This window comes from Cyanistes caeruleus, chromosome 2, assembly GCF_971803275.1.
Source record: "Cyanistes caeruleus chromosome 2, bCyaCae1.hap1.1, whole genome shotgun sequence".
NCBI classification, from domain to species: Eukaryota; Metazoa; Chordata; class Aves; order Passeriformes; family Paridae; genus Cyanistes; species Cyanistes caeruleus.
The window spans coordinates 65,405,178-65,423,080 of record NC_141702.1 but is presented as its reverse complement, the minus strand read 5'-3'; the positions used below and the strand labels follow the sequence as shown (position 1 = coordinate 65,423,080).

At 40.3% G+C, this 17,903-nt stretch overlaps 1 protein-coding gene across 4 annotated transcripts; it reads left to right on the top strand.

Moving 5' to 3' along the window:
* The first annotated feature begins 274 nt into the window (after positions 1 to 274).
* FBXO30 (F-box protein 30) lies at positions 275 to 17,582 on the top strand. Of its 4 annotated transcripts, none has more exons than XM_086877559.1 (4): positions 275 to 469; positions 4,904 to 5,008; positions 11,731 to 13,819; positions 14,659 to 17,582. In XM_086877559.1, exons 3-4 carry the CDS (start codon positions 11,747 to 11,749, stop codon positions 14,860 to 14,862), a joined length of 2,277 nt encoding a protein of 758 aa, XP_086733685.1. In that variant the 5' UTR covers positions 275 to 469; positions 4,904 to 5,008; positions 11,731 to 11,746; the 3' UTR covers positions 14,863 to 17,582. The 4 variants fall into 4 exon arrangements, with proteins under 4 accessions (XP_086733685.1, XP_086733686.1, XP_023779310.1 ...); XM_023923542.2 differs by lacking the exon at positions 275 to 469 and adding an exon at positions 502 to 1,017; XM_023923543.2 differs by lacking the exon at positions 275 to 469 and adding an exon at positions 587 to 945.
* Positions 17,583 to 17,903: the final 321 nt, after the last annotated feature.

Genomic DNA, 17,903 nt, shown 5'->3' with positions numbered 1-17,903 from the left:
CCCGGCTGGGCAGGGCCGAGGCCGCGGCGCATTCCCAGCGCCACACGCCGGCCCCAGCTCCGGCCGCGCCGCGCACGCGCGCCGGGGCGGGGGGGAGCGCGCACGCGACATCCGGGCACCCCGCCCCCTCCGCCGAGAGCGAACGGGGCCGCGCCGCCGCGCGCGCGCTCCCGGGCCTCGGCCCCACCCCCCGGACGCCCCGCCCCGCCCCGCCCCGCCCCGCGCGCTCGCTGGCCCTAGCCTTGTCCCTGGCACGCGCGCGCGCGGCCGGCGGGGGCGCGGCCGGAGCGGGGCCGCGCCGGGAGCCCCGCGGGCGGCGAGGCCGGGCCGGGAGAGGCGGAGCGAAGAGAAGCGAAGGGAAGAGAAGCGGACCGAGCGCGGCGGCGGCGGCGGCGGCCGGAGCTCGGCGGGGGGAAAGCGCGAAGCGCAGCGCAGGCTCCCGCGCCTGCCCGCGGAGCGACGGGGACGGGTGAGCCGCCGCTGCTCTCCGCGACTGGCGGGGAGAGCCGGGCCCTGCGTCCCGCCTGCGGCCGCGCCCGCTGCCCGGCAGCCGGGCGATAAACAAATGGCGGCCCGGCGGGGGCCCGAGCGCCCGGGGGCGCCTCTCCGCCGCCGCCCCTGACAGGTCGCGGCTGGGAGAGGCCGGGGGGGCTCGATCTGCGGCTCCGCCGGCATCGCCTCCTCTTCGGCCGCCCCCCGTGTCCCGCGGGGCCCGGAGCGCCGGGCCATTTAGGGTGGCCGCTGCCGCCGGGCCCACGGGTGGCGGCGGACTGAGCTGTGCCGCGGCCGCTTCCTCTGAGCCCGCCGTGGTGCCAGCGCTGTCGGGGTGTCGCGATAGCACGTGGGAAGGGCGTAGGGCCGGGGTCTGCCTGCTGCTGTGGAGACCAGAGTCGGGGAGTGGGCTTTTTGCGTGAAAGGACGAGGAAGAGAGCAAATAATCCAGAAGTATTGCTGAAATCCTTCTCTAATCCGCCGTGTTTGTGTTATTTCTAGTAGATGTGCTCAGACCTTCAAGAGGTGGTGTCTTCGCTCAGTCCCTTTTTTTTAATGGCAGTTTTTTGACGTGCAGTGGAGCCTTTGTTTCCCTCTTTTAGGAAGGTAGCGAGGGTTGTGTGGTTGTACTCCTGTAACCCCGCGGGTCGGCAATCAGAAGCATACAGGGAGATGACAGCAGCTTGTTGAACGGCTGGCGTGTTGGAACAGTTGTGTGGCCTCACTTCCAAAAGTTGTTAGCGTCGCTGTTGTTCGTAGTAGGTCTTCAAAATTCTTGAAGGAAGTAACCCGTGGGCTGGAGAGGTGGCTTTCTTTTGTTCAGTAATGCTTTATTCGGATTTGGCTGAGAAGCTTTTCATAATACTTGTTTCCCTTTTGCTGATTATGTTGTTAATATGCCAGATAACTGTTAGCATGCTAGTCCAAACCCAGGGCCCCGAAGTAACAGCCTCACCTTGCTTGCGCTAGCACTTAGGCAAGATACCTCCTTTGCTTCCTCCTAGAATTGGTGTGGAGCTTAAGTCCTTACCTGGACACCTGCTGCTTTTTGCTTCACGTTGATGTGATACTCCTTAACTTGTGCTGTGATTAGGGAGGTTAAGGTTCATGCATCCCATTTGAGGAGGATGTCAATTATTTATGACCTTCCTCTCTGCACCCCTCTCCCAGAAGTACAAAAAATAGTAGAAGAACTTTGTTGATAAGCAAGTTGAGTACCTGGAATACTGAAAAATGCACAGCCAGCTTTACTCTGTCTTCCACTTTGTATGCGTGTAAATTTCTATGTGGAATTTCTCCATAATGGTCAAGTTTCATTGAGAGAAGAAACAGATTAGAGAGAGTGAATTGGGATTGTATTGCAGGCTGAGTCTTTTTGTGGGGTCTCTTCTCTCATTTGCTTCCAAAGTTAAAAGGAACAGGAGAATCCCAGCAGAATAGGAAAAAGCTATGCAAAAGCAGTGTTTTTAGTCTGCTGCCTGAACATTCTTTCTTTTGCACTAAATTCTGCATTTACTCAACTTCTTAAGTTCGGGTTATATTTCCCTTGCCTCCTACTTCGATGTCTAATGGGCAGAATAACTGCTGTATTTAACAAGCAGTGTCTGGTTGGAAAGTTTCTGGACAAGATTTCTGCATGTTTTTGGACAGCCAGGTTCGTAGGTCGTAAAGAGTGTCTACAACAGAGGGTGTAGTCTACAACCTTCTGAAGAAGAAAGCATATGATTATTAGTCTTCAAATGAGTTCCTGTGGCTGCTGCAGATTTGAGCTATATAAGAAACCCCTATTTTGTCTTCAGTCCAATTGAACTAAAAGGAACAAAATTTCCCTCACATCGATAGACCTATTTCTTTGGTGGGCTCTATCTAAAAGGAGGCAAATGCTGTTTGCCTCTGGCAATGAGATCCAGTGGAATAAAGATGGGAGCAGGGAATCACGTATAGTCATCACTGTAGTGGTGACAATTTCCCTTCAGATTCCTTATCTGCATAATAAGAATAAAGATAGCATATCTATTAGTAAGATGCTTAGATTGTATAAGGCGTGATAAGTATTCCTGAACAGACCGCAAAGAGGAATATTTACATTATTGATGGTTACAGAGAAATCTGTGTAAGCTGTCCTTAATGTCAGGACACTGTCTAGTCTCAATATTGAATAAAGGAAAAAGGCTGAAAAGTCTTGTAATATGAACTGCTCTGAAACAGGCCAAGAGAGTTAAAATTGCAGGGGAGCTCTAGATTCTGACTTACTTTGCAAGCTACTGTTTTTAATAGTTTCTAATGCAACATTTAGTGTCATGTTATAAAAGTCAGTAGTAGAACCTCCAGCTGAGTAGATTGTGCTGTTTCTTAGCAAATGTCCAACATTGATCTAAGCTCTTAATGTGAAATCATGATGAAAAAATGATAGGTCTCAAAGCTTGAGAATGAGAGGCATGGTGAGGTAAGTTTCTGAGTGATGTAGTTACAGCTGTTCATGTGAAACTTTAGGTAGTGGTTCAGGCTGATTGTCATACCTGGTTCAGACTTTGCTACAGAGGTGCTGGAAGGTGGGTGGTGTTTTGTTGAAGTTCAGGCTTTTATTTGTCTACTTAGAAACATCTCTTGTACAAACTGTAGTTTTCCAAAAGTACTGTTTGACAGAGAAATTTGTTGGTGTGATAGATTCATTGCAAATAGGATCTTTATAGGAGTGTGCTTTACTGGCAAAGCTTAAATGCTCTTACAAAACCTTGTTTTGTCTGAGTCACTGTTGTCACCAGATAAGGAATGTGTTTGGATAGGATCGTTCAGCTGGAGTCCTTGGGCAAAAAGAAATAACATCAAGCCTGTTGACATTTGGAAAAGGCAGTCTAAATGATATTAGAGGTAACAAATCGATGAATAATCCTATGTCCTAAAACCCTGTACAAACTTGTAGTGAAGATGTTTGTGTTTTCCAGTTCTTCAGTCGTGTTAGAAACACACTGAAAGAGCTGGTATATCATGCTCACTATGAGATACATTCCCAGCTTTCTGTCATCAACTGTTGGAGATAGATGAAGTTTTGTTTAGACAATAGTTTTATTTATAACTGTCTTTTTTTTTTTTTTTCACTGTTTTGTTGGTTTTAAAACCAAGCAGCTTGGAAGGGGGAAAAGCCTGACAGTTGCTGTGAGAAGTGTCTTTCATTTGATAGAAAAGGGAAATACCTGAAAATAGAGTAGAATAAAGTTGTTAAAACTGTCCTATAATATCAATTTATTTTTTGTTTTACTGCAATTTTTTCAAAATATTTTGAGACAACCTCCCATCATTTCTACTTGAGTATAATCTGATAAGGTATCCTTGTGGGTATGTCTGTTAAATTTTTTTTGTGCACCATCTATTTTGCTGCATGTTTAGACCATTGTCTAATATAAGCGTATATTGTTAACTGAAAAAATAACTTCATATGGACAGAATACATGACACTGCACTTCAGTATAGGATGTTGGAGAGAAGTTGCTTTCATAGTCTATTTACTTTAAAGTTGTTTTCTCATTTTGCTATGGGACCTGGTTAAACTTGTGTAGTAAGACCTGAAAGAGTATATTAATGAGATGTTTGGCCTGATTTCTGTAAGTATACAGAGGTCAGGAATTCTTGGGCAGCACCATGCATGAATTAAAATATTACATAAGAAGGATTTATTTCTGGCTTCTTTTGGGTGGTTAAAACAACCTACTGTAATACAGAATGTTTTCTTTTTTTTCCCCATTAGTTCTGTCTCTGGTTATTGAGAAATGGCTTATTTTCTTTCCTGCTTTTCTGGAGGATTTGTGAGTTGGTATTTGGATAAGAATATCATTGTTCCTTTGGGCATATCACCTTAGTTTCACCTCTCTTAAATTTTAGTGGTAATCCTTGGGCATGAAAGAATGGAAGAAGCATCTTGTTACAGTAAAAAGCTTTTTAATAGTAAGCAACTGCTTAATAAGTTCCCATGTATGAAGACTGAAGATGGACAAACTTTAACTAGACTAAAATGCAGTTTGTAAAAGAATCAAACTTGATTTATTTCTTTCAGTTCTCCAGCTGTTGCAATCTTTCATATGAGTTTGGTTTTTTTTCTTCCTGAAGTGGTCAGAGCAGTGAATTAAGTCTAGTAGGTCAGAATAATAACTCTTAATAATCTCTTACAGCCTTAAATGTAATTAGGTTACCATCCAGTGTGACTTACAGCTAGCAATAAGCTAAAATGACAGAACTCAAGTTGTGCTTGGGAAGTCTATTAAAAGCTTGTTTATATTCCCATAAAATCTACAAAAAATTTCAGTGTTTGTAGCCCCAGACAGTGTAAGCGCATGACTTTTGCAGGAGATTGTGCATACAGAAAGTAATGTCTACACCTGAAATGAAACCTTACTTCTGATCTCATTTCTTGCAGAATCTGCAGCAGTCGAGGAGTCACACTGTGTTCAAGTTCAGAAGTGCTTTACACATGAAATCTACTGGCTCTCTAGCTGATTCTGCCCTGTCACCGTTTCAACAGGTAGAGTGCTTTTGTGCCTGAGCCATGCAGTGAGTGTAGCTGTTCCTCGTGTGGTTGTCCTGTGTCCGTGTGTGGCCAAAGGCACTTTGAGGTCTTTGGGCTCCTTCTCTGGGGAATCTGTCAGGGAAGCAAGAATGCATGGCAGATCTGTCACAAAAGTACTCTAAAGAAAAGCCTAGTAGTTTTGCTTTTGATTTTTAGCACTCTTTTAACTGAGTTTAACAGGGATAGAGGAAAGTGTTCTGTCATTTCATCAGAGCTCCTATTCTAAAATGTAACAAAGCCAGACAGGTAGGGCATCAGTGGAGGGTCCATTTCAGTCAAAGCAGTGTTTTACTTTGGTTCTTTTCCCCTTGAATTCTTTTTTTATTTTATTTTTTTTTTTATTTTTTTTTGGCTGCAATGATTTATAAGGAAATAATTTCACTGTATTCTCTGAATGCTAGGAAGATAGTTTTCCACTGGGAAAAATGGATATTTGGGGCAGGGGCAGACATGGAGAAGTCTTATAAATAAGGTTGGCATAAAAAAGGCTGCAATTCTCTATATTCTAGTGTTCATTATTTCTGCTGTAGTTAGAGATTTCTCTTTCTTTGGTCTGGTTTGTTTGTGAGGTGGATAAGTAACTTTGATTTATGCTTAAAAAAGCAGCTAGTATATATTCCTTTAATGCTAGACAACTGATAAAACTATAATCTTTCCAGAAGTATGTGTCCCCCTGAGGGTTTTTTTGTTCTTGCAGTAAAAAGCCATTTTAGTGTAACCTTTTTCTGCCTCTTTTATGTAATACATAATAATAGCTGTAAACTATGATAGTAATGGTTGAAGTAGCGTCCTGCTACATAGTAGTTTGGACTTTAGTAATTGGAGCTCTTTTCATGTTTTCAGTGATTAACAATAAATTAATGTAGATTTTTTCTAGTATGTTCAGTATGTGCAGTCACTACCAGCCAGGGAGGATGCTCTCATCTTAGTTGTGGATTAATTTTTGTTTGAGAATGCAGTGAACAGTCATCCATCCAACTATTTTGAATATAGTTTTAGCTTCCCTGGTCTACCTTGTTAGAAATCAGGGTTGTCCTGATGAACTTAGAGGTGGGGGATGGTAATTAGTGTCGTGTAAAGTTGAGAATTTAAATTTGGCATCAAAGGATAAGCTCCTGAGAGAAACGTGGGTAAAAGAGGGAAGATTGAGAAATACAGCTGTCTCTTCTGATGCCTTGGACTGGCTACGTAGAACAGACTAGACACAGTTAGAGAATAAAGTGAGTATTTATTAAAGATCTTTAACAGATACACCTGGGGCACTGCAGGAGCCTTGCAGAGGCTACACCCAAGATGGACGATGGTCACAAGTTTTTCATATGTTTGGTCTGTTTGCATATCAGAGGTTAATATTCCAATTGCAGCTGCAGGTAATGAAGTCACGTTTCCCCGTTTTGCTCCCCCCCCCAATTTACTTTTGTTTATACTTTTCGGGGCCTGAGGCTGTGATGATAATCTTGGTTCTCAGGTCTGGAAGGATTGTTTTGTCTGACCAAACTGTGATGAGAGCTTACTAACACCCTATATGAAATTCAGGGTTACACACTAATCCGGTACAGGATCTGAAAAATATAAAAGCTAAAACTCAAGGCATCACTTCTGCAGTGTCCAAAACAAAAGGGAATTTTTTAGTACGGTTTGCATGTATTTGCTTATGGGTGGATTTGGATGCTTCTGGGAGTTTAAACCTGTAGTGCAGCTTGTGTGTCTCTAGCCTTCCACTTCCTTGAAGCAGTAATTTAAGAACCTGTTGGTCTATTCAGTTGAATTTGATAGAAGAGTCTCAAAGGTAGTTGAGCTTTACAGATTTGATGAATAAAAGGGGGTTGTGTAATGGAGGGCTCCAATAGCAGTAATGGTTGCTGTGATGTCCTGTCTCACTGGCCCCAAAGAATCCATATAGGAGAGAGTGAGCAAGCAGGCTTTGGTTTTGGTAGTACTGAGTACAGTTTTTGGGGTATAGAAGAAAGTAAGAGCTCGCACTTGCAACTGAAGTATTGTGTGTGTCTGAAACCCTTATTATGCTATTTTAATGTTTGTGTTACAACAGCAACTGGAAATCACGTGGCTGTAGCAGCTGGAATTTTAATCCTTTTAATTATGACAGATTTTCAAAGCATGTTCTGGCTGATTTAGTCAGCTGACTGTATAGTATGTACAATAACATCAAGTGATGGCACAAATTCTGAGAGCAGTGGTCACCTCACTGGAACGGGATGTATTTTTAGGTTTCTCTGCTAGTAACAGTCAAGTGTATGTACTTGGGCACTCTGAACTGAAGGAACTGAAGCTGGTTGCTGACACTCCACTATCAGGAAAGGACAGCTGTTCGTTCTTGCTGTAGTCATTGTTCCAACACTGTTTTCTGACCACATTGTGACAAGGAGCACAGTGGGATAATAAGCACTGTAAATATTATTGGCATGTGTTTTAACAACAGGTATTTTCCTTAAAGTCAGCAATGACATAGTTTGTTAGCCCTTTCAATTTGCTGTATTGTAGGAAATTAAAGGACTTGTTACCTCGAGAATTTTCTTTATCTCCCCTTTACCCAACAGGTTTTTTTTTTCTTTACAAAGCAATATTTGGGAAGAGGGTGGTTCTTGTTCTCGGTGTAGTGCTAATGATATATTGGTTGTGGTTCTTTAATGGGAAATTATTCATATGCGAATGCTCTTAATCTATGAATGAAAGAGGTGCTAAGTTCTGCGGTTTACAAAGTTAGCTAACAAAATAGAGTGAGTCATGGCCATTTGCTGATCAATCAGTGTGCTAATTTTTGAGGTCTTACCTATTTATTTTACCAGTTTGATAGGGTAGTTTTTTTTTTTTTCCTTTGGACTTAATTTGAGTTTAAGAATTGAATTATATCAGAAACCTATAGTTCAAACAGTCCAGGAACTCTTGGCTGCCCAAAACAGCTTTTGAGTTTGAAGCTCAAGTATTAAAATTAAAGGTGCATAAAAGAACATTTAATAAATTTAAAGGACTTTGTAGTAACTTATAAATAAAATGCAACATTTTGACTAAATTGAAGTTTTACAGCAGGTGCTGAGGAATTAAGGCTTGTAAGCAGAATGCAGAATTTTAGTGAATTTTCTGCTGCTGTTTTACTGATGTCTGAAGATATTTTAAAATATATATTTAGAAAATGAGCCAAATGATTTTAATTGTATGATAAATGGCAACTAATATCAAGCTTCTTGGTGACCAGTAAAATTCTTATATATATAGAAACTGAGAGAATAAGTTACTTTACCTGTTTAATTGATTTTGTGCTTGTCTGTTTCTTGATAAAACCAACCTGAAGCATCTGTAATAGAATAAATTAGCATCTAGCTATTGATATGACTTGGGATTTTAGAGTCATCTTTGGCTTTCACACACAGTCTCGTAGTGATATTTGATGTTTTCACCAGGTTTTGTCTCCTTACTTTGAAAGGCCATTTGCTTATATGAAATAATTAAGTTTTGATGAATATTGGCTTATGAGTGAAAGGAGTTCAGGAGCCTGAGAAAAGCCAGTATCATTGTGCAACTCAGGTTTCACAATCTTACTTGTAAAGACCAAGATAGTGTGCTGGGGAGGAGGATGTTTTACTGTCTTAATAGAATGTTCTGTGTAAGCTCAGGCTATTTAAAGATAGTATTTAATGATGGTTGACTAATTTAGGGTATGTCTCCAGAAATGGTGCAGGCAAACACGAGCTCAGTTTGACTGTGTTCTGAGCTGCTGCATGTGGGCCAGCTTTGGCCTAGAAGCAGTAGAATAGTGCTGGCTTAGGTGTGTGTGCTATTTATCCAGCATAATTGACATGTATCCCCTATCTGGGTTAAGTGAAGGTGGCTCGTCTGCCTTGCCCAAAATCAATACAATTTTGGCCCAAATTACTGTCACATGACACATCTTGACGTGATCTGATGTTGATGTGAAATTCCCACAGAAGTCTAAGTGCTACAGTTGATATGGAATGGGCTACAGAGCCCATGAGAGTTTGGAATGGATGTGTGTCTGCACCCGCTCTGTGCACCCAGCGCGGAGTTGTGCAGCAGCAGCACCCAGGGCAGCCCAGGCCTGCCCCTCGCTGCTGTGGAGGAACATCCTGTGAGTCTTGACAGCACTATCCCCTGGGCTGCTGCCAGACTGTTCCCAGCTTTTCCACCCCGTGGGAAAGGGCAGCTCATGATGTAGGTGCCCTCTTTTCACCTGGGGCACTGTCAACTGGATGGTGAAGCCGCTCAACAGGGTGAGAGTATCCATAACCCCCTCAGTGAGGCAGAGGTCATCTCAGGTACACTCACAGGCAGGTGGGACCTGTGCAACTGAGCCCACTTTAGCAACACACTGTCCCATCTTAAGAGAGTCATGGCTACTCCTGCCTGACCACACCTGCATGCTGCTCTCCAGGTGGCTCACTTCTGGCCAGCTTGAAGTGAGCAGGCTGTTGCTTTATTGGAGCAGGGCTCTGTTTAGATAGATGAAGCAGGGGCTGGGCTCTCTAAAGGCCCTGGCATTATAAACTAGCAATTGTCTTTTTCAGTGCTATTTCCATTTTGTCTTATGCACTTCAGAATATACACATAACCTGAGAGCTGCTTTTTGGTCTCTGTTCACCTGTTGACTTGAGGAGAAGTAGTTCTCTTTCAGTATTGATGGAAATTTCTGAGATTTTCTTTGGTCTAGCAACAGGCCACAGTATTTGGCAAGAATTACTCAGAGAGGGCTTTGCTGGTAGTACTAAAACTATCATCAGAGAAGTCAAATAATTTTTTCATTCTTTACTGAACATGTTTAGTCGCTTTGTAGTAGATGCTATCTGACTTAATTTGCAAGTCAAAAGCAGGTTGTGTGCCAGAGAGATTTGCAAAAAGGTTGAACAAGTCATTCACTGAGTCCAGTGACAGATACACATGACAGTTTATTTGAAACTTACTGTTACTCAGTATATAAATGCTAAGGTATGGTGGGGGAAATTCAGCTGTGTTTTGCCTGCTAAGTGTAGCACATATGCTTTTTTGTTAAAAGTGTTCCAGAGAGTGGGTGGCTAAAATATTTAAGTTATCCAAATTACGACACATGGGGGTATGAGGACTGATTGCTGCTTAAAGTTGGTATGAATTTCAAAGCATTTTAAAATAATACAAGTGAGTGAAGTGTCACATAGATTTCTATTTAAATGCTTTAAATTATTTGGAGTGTCTTAACGGCACTTTTGTTTCCTTCTACCTTCAGTTTGAAGAGAAGCAGTTTTCTTTTTATAGTTTAGAGTCATTTTAATTTAAGAAGGTTTAAGGCATTAAACCTGAAGTGTTTAGTCTAAAGACAATGTGTGAGAGCACTTGTTAGCAGAGTAAGAAACTATCTTTATTAATCTTAAATTCTCTGAGCATTTTATTTCTCAGGAAAATTGCTAGAGAGGGAGGAGTAAGGAAAAGATGGAACTGAGCAATGCATTTTTGAAAAAGTATTTTTGAGATTTAGCTCTGTGCAAGTCATTTACTGATACCTCTGAACTTTAATCCCTACTGGTATCACTTCTGAGAGGGAATTTGTAAGAGTATAGGGGAGAGCTTTGTAATTTGTGTGGGCCTGCACTCCAGCTAGAGAGCAGTTCTAGACTTTTTCAGTAAGTGATACAAAGACACAAAGTTTACTCTTTTGTTTTGTTTTGTTTTTGGGTTTTTTTTGGCTTTTTTTTGTTTGTTTTTTCTTTATTTTTCCATACCACAGAAAATAATTGAATTTTTTGTTGTTGTCAACATGTTGTAATAGATTGCACTGTGGATGTACATGTATTTTGATTTTTATTGCTGTTTCGTCTTGTTATGCAGAGTTGTTCATATCCTTACATTTCAAATTGCTGGTATCATGATCAGGGTGGCCATGGGATGCACTTAAAAATTACATTTTGTGGGTTGAGGTGGACATATATATAGGACCATGTTGGCAACTGAAGTTTTATGTAAATGTTTTCAGTGAAAAGGACTTATTTAGCATTACTGCTACCCTTGTACAACAACTCCTGTAGAAAATAAAGGGCGGAGCTATAGGCTATAGATGAAGAAAAAGAGTGAAGAGATGTTGTAAAGGACTGCAGTCTGTCAGATGCAGGGACTGAGGAGAGAATGGGACGTGGTATGGAATTGACATGCTCACTGAAGGCTGCAGATTACCTTAAAATGAACTGCAAGAAGAGGGTGTCAGCAGCTTAGGTGTAGCAGGCAGCCTGGGGAACAGGTTGCCACTGCTTAATTTAGAGAATTGGACATGAGGATCAATCTAATTTTCTTTATTTTGTCTCTGTAATCTGTGCAATTGCATCATTTATAATTTTAGGTAGTTGGATATGTAGTCAAAGGCCATGCTTTTTTTTTCATGGAATTATCTATTTGCAATGGGCAGGGAAAAAGGGCTGTTCTACAATGAAGGATTATACAACATTTTTGCTTAAGCTGCATATAGTAAATAAATTTATAGACTATGTTCTGGGCTCTGATACAAATGTGTATTTCTCATTTTCAGCTGAAAGGCACCATTTCTTTGAAATAAGATGTTACATACTTTTTTTCTTAAAATGTCTGTTGATCAAGCATGCAAAAGCTGCAAATACTAGCTAGTAAATATTAACAATATTGAGTTAATATTCTATGCTGTTTTCTCCTTTCTCTTTACTCAGAATTGGATTTACAGTCATGGAGGAACATCAGCAACACCTGCACTGTGTGAACTGTGTCAGCCGTCGTTGTATGACCAGACCAGAGCCGGGCATTTCCTGTGATTTGATTGGCTGCCCCTTGGTTTGTGGAGCAGTTTTTCACTCATGTAAAGCTGAGGAACATCGTATGTTATGTCCACTTGAAAGAGTGCCTTGTTTGAATAGTGGCTTTGGATGTCCCTTCATAGTAGCCCGAAATAAAATTGCTGATCACCTAGAAGTTTGTCCTGCAAGTGTGGTATGTTGTACCATGGAGTGGAATAGATGGCCAGTCAGCTATGCTGACCGAAAATCTTACGAAAATCTGAGTAAAGATGTTGATGAAGTGGAACAGCTAGATATGGCTTTAGCTCTTCAAGACCAGCGCATGTTATTAGAATCACTTAAAGTAGCAACAATGATGTCAAAAGCAGGTGATCAAATACCAGAATCCAGAGAGCAAACCTCTGTCAAATCAAGTGCCCCTGATACAGTGCACACCAATGGTTTGATGCCTGTAGATGAAGAGTCCTATGGTGCACTTTATCAAGCTACTGTAGAAACAACGAGGAGTTTAGCTGCTGCTCTGGATATCCTGAACACAGCTACAAGGGACATTGGTATGTTAAGTTCAAACCTCTGCATTTCACCACATGAAATGAAAGAAGATTCCAAGATTAAAGAACAAACTTCTAGTGGCATTATTCAGGATAAAAAGTCTGACTCTGAAAATCCAGATGAAGATAATGTAGGAGCAGTTGGGGGAATTAACTTTGATAGCCTGAGTCAAAATTCACAAATGGAGCAAAATGGTTCTTGTGATATTTGTTACGATGTAGTGCAAAACCATGACTTAAATCTAAACCTCAGTAACTCCTCACTTTTGTGTAATGGCTTTCATGTAGAAAATGAATGTTCAAAGGTGTTGGACCACACTGAAGATCTTGGTGTATCTAATTCAAAACCGTCCAGTGTAGCAAATGGTGAATGTACTGCATCTCATGATGATGAAGCATTACAGTCTTGCAGCTCCTGCCCCGTAACAGCACAAGTTGAAGTAATACCAGCTGACCACTTAGTTAATGGCAATTCTAATCATGTACTACTTCCCCATAATGCTAATGAAGAAGAAATGTTAGAGAGACAAGTGGAGCAAGAAAGGTTGAGAAACATAGATGCATTTTCACTTTTACGGCATCGATCATACAGATTCCTTGTTAACCATTATTGGTCAACACCAAAAGAAGACAAAGCTGTTGATACATCAGATTTGGAGATAACAGAAGATCCTATGGGTCTTCAGGGAATTGATCTAATCACTGCAGCTCTGTTGTTTTGCCTAGGAGATTCTCCCGGAGGTAGGGGGATATCAGAAAGTCGCGCTGTCGATGTGTATCACGTTGACTTTGGGACCCAAACATTTTCTCTCCCATCTGCTATACTGGCCACAAATACAATGGTGGGGGAAATAGCTTCAGCTTCTGCATGTGATCATGCCAACCCACAGCTCTCAAATCCAAGTCCGTTCCAGACCCTTGGATTGGATTTGGTATTGGAATATGTGGCTAGATACCAAACAAAACAGCGTTCAATGTTTACATTTGTTTGTGGACAGTTGTTTAGAAGGAATGAATTTTCGTCGCATTTTAAGAATGTGCATGGAGACATTCATGCTGGCCTTAATGGCTGGATGGAGCAGAGGTGTCCTTTGGCATATTATGGGTGTACGTATTCTCAACGAAGGTTTTGCCCTTCAACACAAGGGGCAAAAATTATTCATGACCGCCACTTACGGTCATTTGGAGTTCAGCCTTGTATATCCACAGTATTAGTAGAACCAGCAAAAAGCTGCTTAATTGGACTACATAATGACCATCTGAGTAGTCTACCTTTTGAGGTGCTGCAGCACATTGCTAGTTTTCTAGATGGCTTTAGTTTATGTCAGCTTTCAAGAGTGTCACGCTTAATGAGAGATGTGTGTGGAAGCTTGCTTCAAGCACGTGGAATGGTGATACTGCTTTGGGAGAAGAGAAAGTGCCCGGAAGGAAGTTCTTGGCAGGTAAAAGAAAAGGTAAGTTAACTACTTTTTTTTATTTTGAAGTTGAAAGGGAAAGTATATCATTGGTCGTGTTTCTGCTTTGTCTCTTAATATTATGTCTGTTACTACTGGATTTTGGTATAATAACCTTCCAAAAAAGAGACTATTGTATAGAAAAAGTGAAAATTGCTGCAGGTTGTCTCAGTCTTCTCCACACTTGGAGAAGTAGAAGTAGAGTCTAGTTTTTGATGAATGTAAGTAAATAAACTTCTGATTTTTCAAGCATTTTAAAATGTTAAAAGATTACTTTTCATGATTTGCTTTAAGATCAATATTCCATAGAAGTGAGAAGGCTGCCTACAAAGTTTACTTTCCTTGCCTGTGTAGTGTTGACAGCAATTTTTATTTCAAACCTGTTGAGATCATATCTATTGCCTTGGTGCTGAATGCTTTAAATATTGAAATAATTTAAAACCTTTGGATGACCTTTGTGTAATACAGTTGTTGTCATTCACCCCACCCCAAACTGCAGAGTACTTGCAGCACTCATTTGGAGCTGCAGAAGTTGATAAGAAACAAACTGTTGTGGCTGGTCTTAAAATACCTTGTCATTTAATTTCTGATTGTACCTCTTTTGTGGACACAAAAAATATTGCCTTTGTTTCTTCCCAGTGTTCAGAGTTGTCTTGGGGTCTGAATCAGCCTGGGACTAACAATACTAAATTCTGTGTAGTGTTTTTTTTCTTATGTTGATTTTTAGTGAGAGTTATTGACAGCATTACCTGAAAGTTTTGTAGCACAAGCATGTAATTTCCCGCTCGGAGTTGAGGTATCTTAAAACACTGTGAGCCTAAGTGCAGCTTATTTTCTAGGTTTGGCGCTTCAGTACAGCCTTTTGTACCGTGAACGAGTGGAAGTTTGCTGACATTGTGAGCATGGCTGACCACTTGAAGAAGTGCAGCTACAACGCAGTGGAGAGAAGAGAGGAGGCTGTGCCGCTGCCATGTATGTGTGTGACACGAGAGCTCACCAAGGAGGGACGGTCACTGCGCTCCGTTTTGAAACCAGTACTTTAAGTATTGCAGCCACTCCAATTGCACATACACTCAAGCACCTGATATAACCTCGGTAATATTATGAGACACTTTATTAATGTACTAAAGATACTTTCTAGCTAAATCTACTCTGTCACTGTGTATATAAGGTTTGAAGTGACATTTATTTTTTATAATACTGTTTAGCTGGAAAGTAATGAAAGTTGCCTTAACGTTTGAAAAATTCGGAACTTGCTGGACAGGGTAGTTTTATCTAACTTATATAATTTAAGAACAAAATCTTAAGGTGTGTTTTCTGATTCACTGGTGCCCATGTAGCTGTTGACTGATAACATCTCAAAAATGGCCTCTAAATAGTATCCACATTTGGATAGGAGCCACTGAACTGTAGTGAGAGGAAGGTCCTGTCCAAATCCTGTACCTTCTGTATCTGGTCCTTTTTTTTGGTAAACAAATTATAATCCAAATATTTGAAAGATAAAGAATAATTCAAAACTTTATAATAGATGTCTCAAACACAGCTTTTAAGCACATCTTTTCTCATTAAATCAGTGTTCTACTGCTCTTCCTAGTAAACAGGTGATCTAGGATCAGCTTTTTTTAAAAAAAAGGTTTTTTAGGAATGATCTAAGTGAACTCAGATTTACAGCAGCTTAATTTTTAGTACAACTTCGTTTTGACATGTCAACAATTGCTGTTTTTCTTCTGAACTCTTAACAATTGTTTTACTTCTGGGAGCAAAACTTTTAGAGCTAAAACCATGGAATACTAGTTTTTACTCTTACACCTACAATGATATCAATGTCAAATGTCCAGAAAATTTTTCCTTGTCCTGCATTTGGCTGAGGGTTAAATTGCTTGAGCAGTCAGAAGTTCAAAGTATGTGATGAACAGTTATGAATTTATAGTGCAGCTAATGAAAGGGCTTTACTTGTTCTGTGGTATTGTGAGATGTGTTGTCTCCTTTTCTGTTAATTTGTCTATAAAAACGCTGCTTTTTTAAGAAGCATTTTAAATTACTAGTCTGTATAGCAAATGTATCATCTTCATAAGATGAGACATGATTTGTTAATTGCATAAGGCATATCAGAAATGTTATTTTAAACTACATTTGTTAAACCAATAACTCCCATTTGTTTCCAGTGTTCCATACGAAAAGATCTTACAAAGCATTTGTGAACAGAGAATACATGCCATCAAAAATGGCCTGGTATAGCAAAACTTTAACTTGAACTGACTTCCCAGCTTGTTTGTATTACTGTCGGTGTCTCTAGCCTGTTGCACTTAGCAACTGTGCCACAAAGCTAAAACAGAAACAGACCAGAGCTTGGAACAGTGAAATACAGTGTGTATTTCCATTATAGGAAAAAAAAAAAGAGATTAATAAGGAGTAGATGTTTACAAAGATGGCTACATTTATTACTTGTAATTTCTGTACCGGACACTTGTTTATGGCTATTCTGGCTGCAGTTCATAGCTTTGGTATCTGTGCATTTCCCATTCTGGATTCAGTCCAGCTAAACATTCACTGCCTTTTTTCTATTCGGAGTGCTATAGGTGCTCAGAAAAAAAACAAAACAAAAAAACCAACCTAGTTATTCAGTGCCATGAGTTGAAATTATATGAACTCAAATAGAAGCTTTGCCTGGATCTTCAAACTTCATGTTCTCTTTTCATGTCTCTTCTTTGTTGTATGAAGAGAAGAAAGGAGTAAACCCTCTGCAGAAGTTAGCAACATTTGCAGAAATTCTCAGCTGTTAGGTTATCTGGAAAGGAGAATCTAGATTCAAGTACAGATCTGACTATACCAACTGGCTTTTGGGTAGGAATCTTACACCCCCAGCCCAGTTCTTTGAATGCATTTGAATGCTCATTACCCACAAATTCTTCAGTACAAGGCAGGAGATAGACTTTTATCAGTTCTTGTCTTTTAGCTCTAATGGCTCCTTGCTGCTGCTCTCCAGTGTTTAAAAGTAGTTGTGTGACTGGGAGGATCCTGAAAATTGAGGAGATAATGCTCGCATTTATGGATAAATCTACTTTAAAACATCTGTCTCGGGTTACTGGTATTTTTTAGTGAATAATGTGGTGGTTTTGGTACTCTGCATTCTTTCTAACTCCCCAGAACCCTGATAAGTACAGTAGGCAGGCACATGTCTTGGTGCTTATGGAAAAGAGGATGTTCAGTTAGAGGAACTGGTGTTAAAACCTCGCTTGTAGCACAGTGCAGAACTGCATCTAAAGTATCATCAGTTGTTGATCTATTAAAATGAACTTTTAAAGTACTCTTCTTAAGAAACAACACTATTTCTCAATACATGCACTTTTATTTTCAAATATAGATACAGGCTTTTTTGTTAAATTAGTTTATTTTTTATGAGAATCCAGAGCTATTAAAATATCAATGTTGTAAACAACATCTCTGCCTTGTAAACTGCTCCAAATGCAGGAATACAGTATGCTTAGGATAAATTTTTTTTTTACACTGCTATGCAGTTTGTAAAACATCTTTGGTGTATAGTCAGTCAATCCAAATGTGACCTGTTCACATTTGCCCTTGAATTTTAAATATGTCATATCCCTTTCCTGGTACATGTTCCGTACAGCATATATAGACATTTGTTCCAGTCTTTCTTTTACTTGATACCACATTGCTACTTTGTTTAAAATATGTTTTCAATCATTATGCAATTTTTTTTTTTCAATGTCTGTTGAAATCCTAATAAAACTTTTGGAGTTTCTCTTTTAGTATGATTGCATTTTCTTTAAAGCTTATCCCCAGCCTTTGGGTGTTCAAGCATGGTGCTCAGTGTCTGCCTATCGGATTCCATTAAGTACTCCAAAAATAAAGTTACATATGGGGAACTATTTACAGACATTCAAACACTGCATAATTTGGGAGTGATTAATATTTATCCACATTTCAGAATGAAGACTGGTCATTAATTTTCAGATTATCTACCCATTTCTATCGCGTTGGTCTATTATGCAGCATAGATTCCCTTTCACAATTAAAGGTTTGAGTACATAACATTGAAGACACATTGTAGCTTGTAGGTTTC

What these genes read in the sequence shown, in the direction of transcription:
- FBXO30 (XM_086877559.1), top strand. Translation starts at nt 11,747, where the DNA reads ATGGAGGAACATCAGCAACACCTGCACTGTGTGAACTGTGTCAGCCGT. An exon ending in CTTGGCAGGTAAAAGAAAAG is followed by an intron (nt 13,820 to 14,658) that starts GTAAGTTAACTA and finishes CTTATTTTCTAG; the next exon opens with GTTTGGCGCTTCAGTACAGC.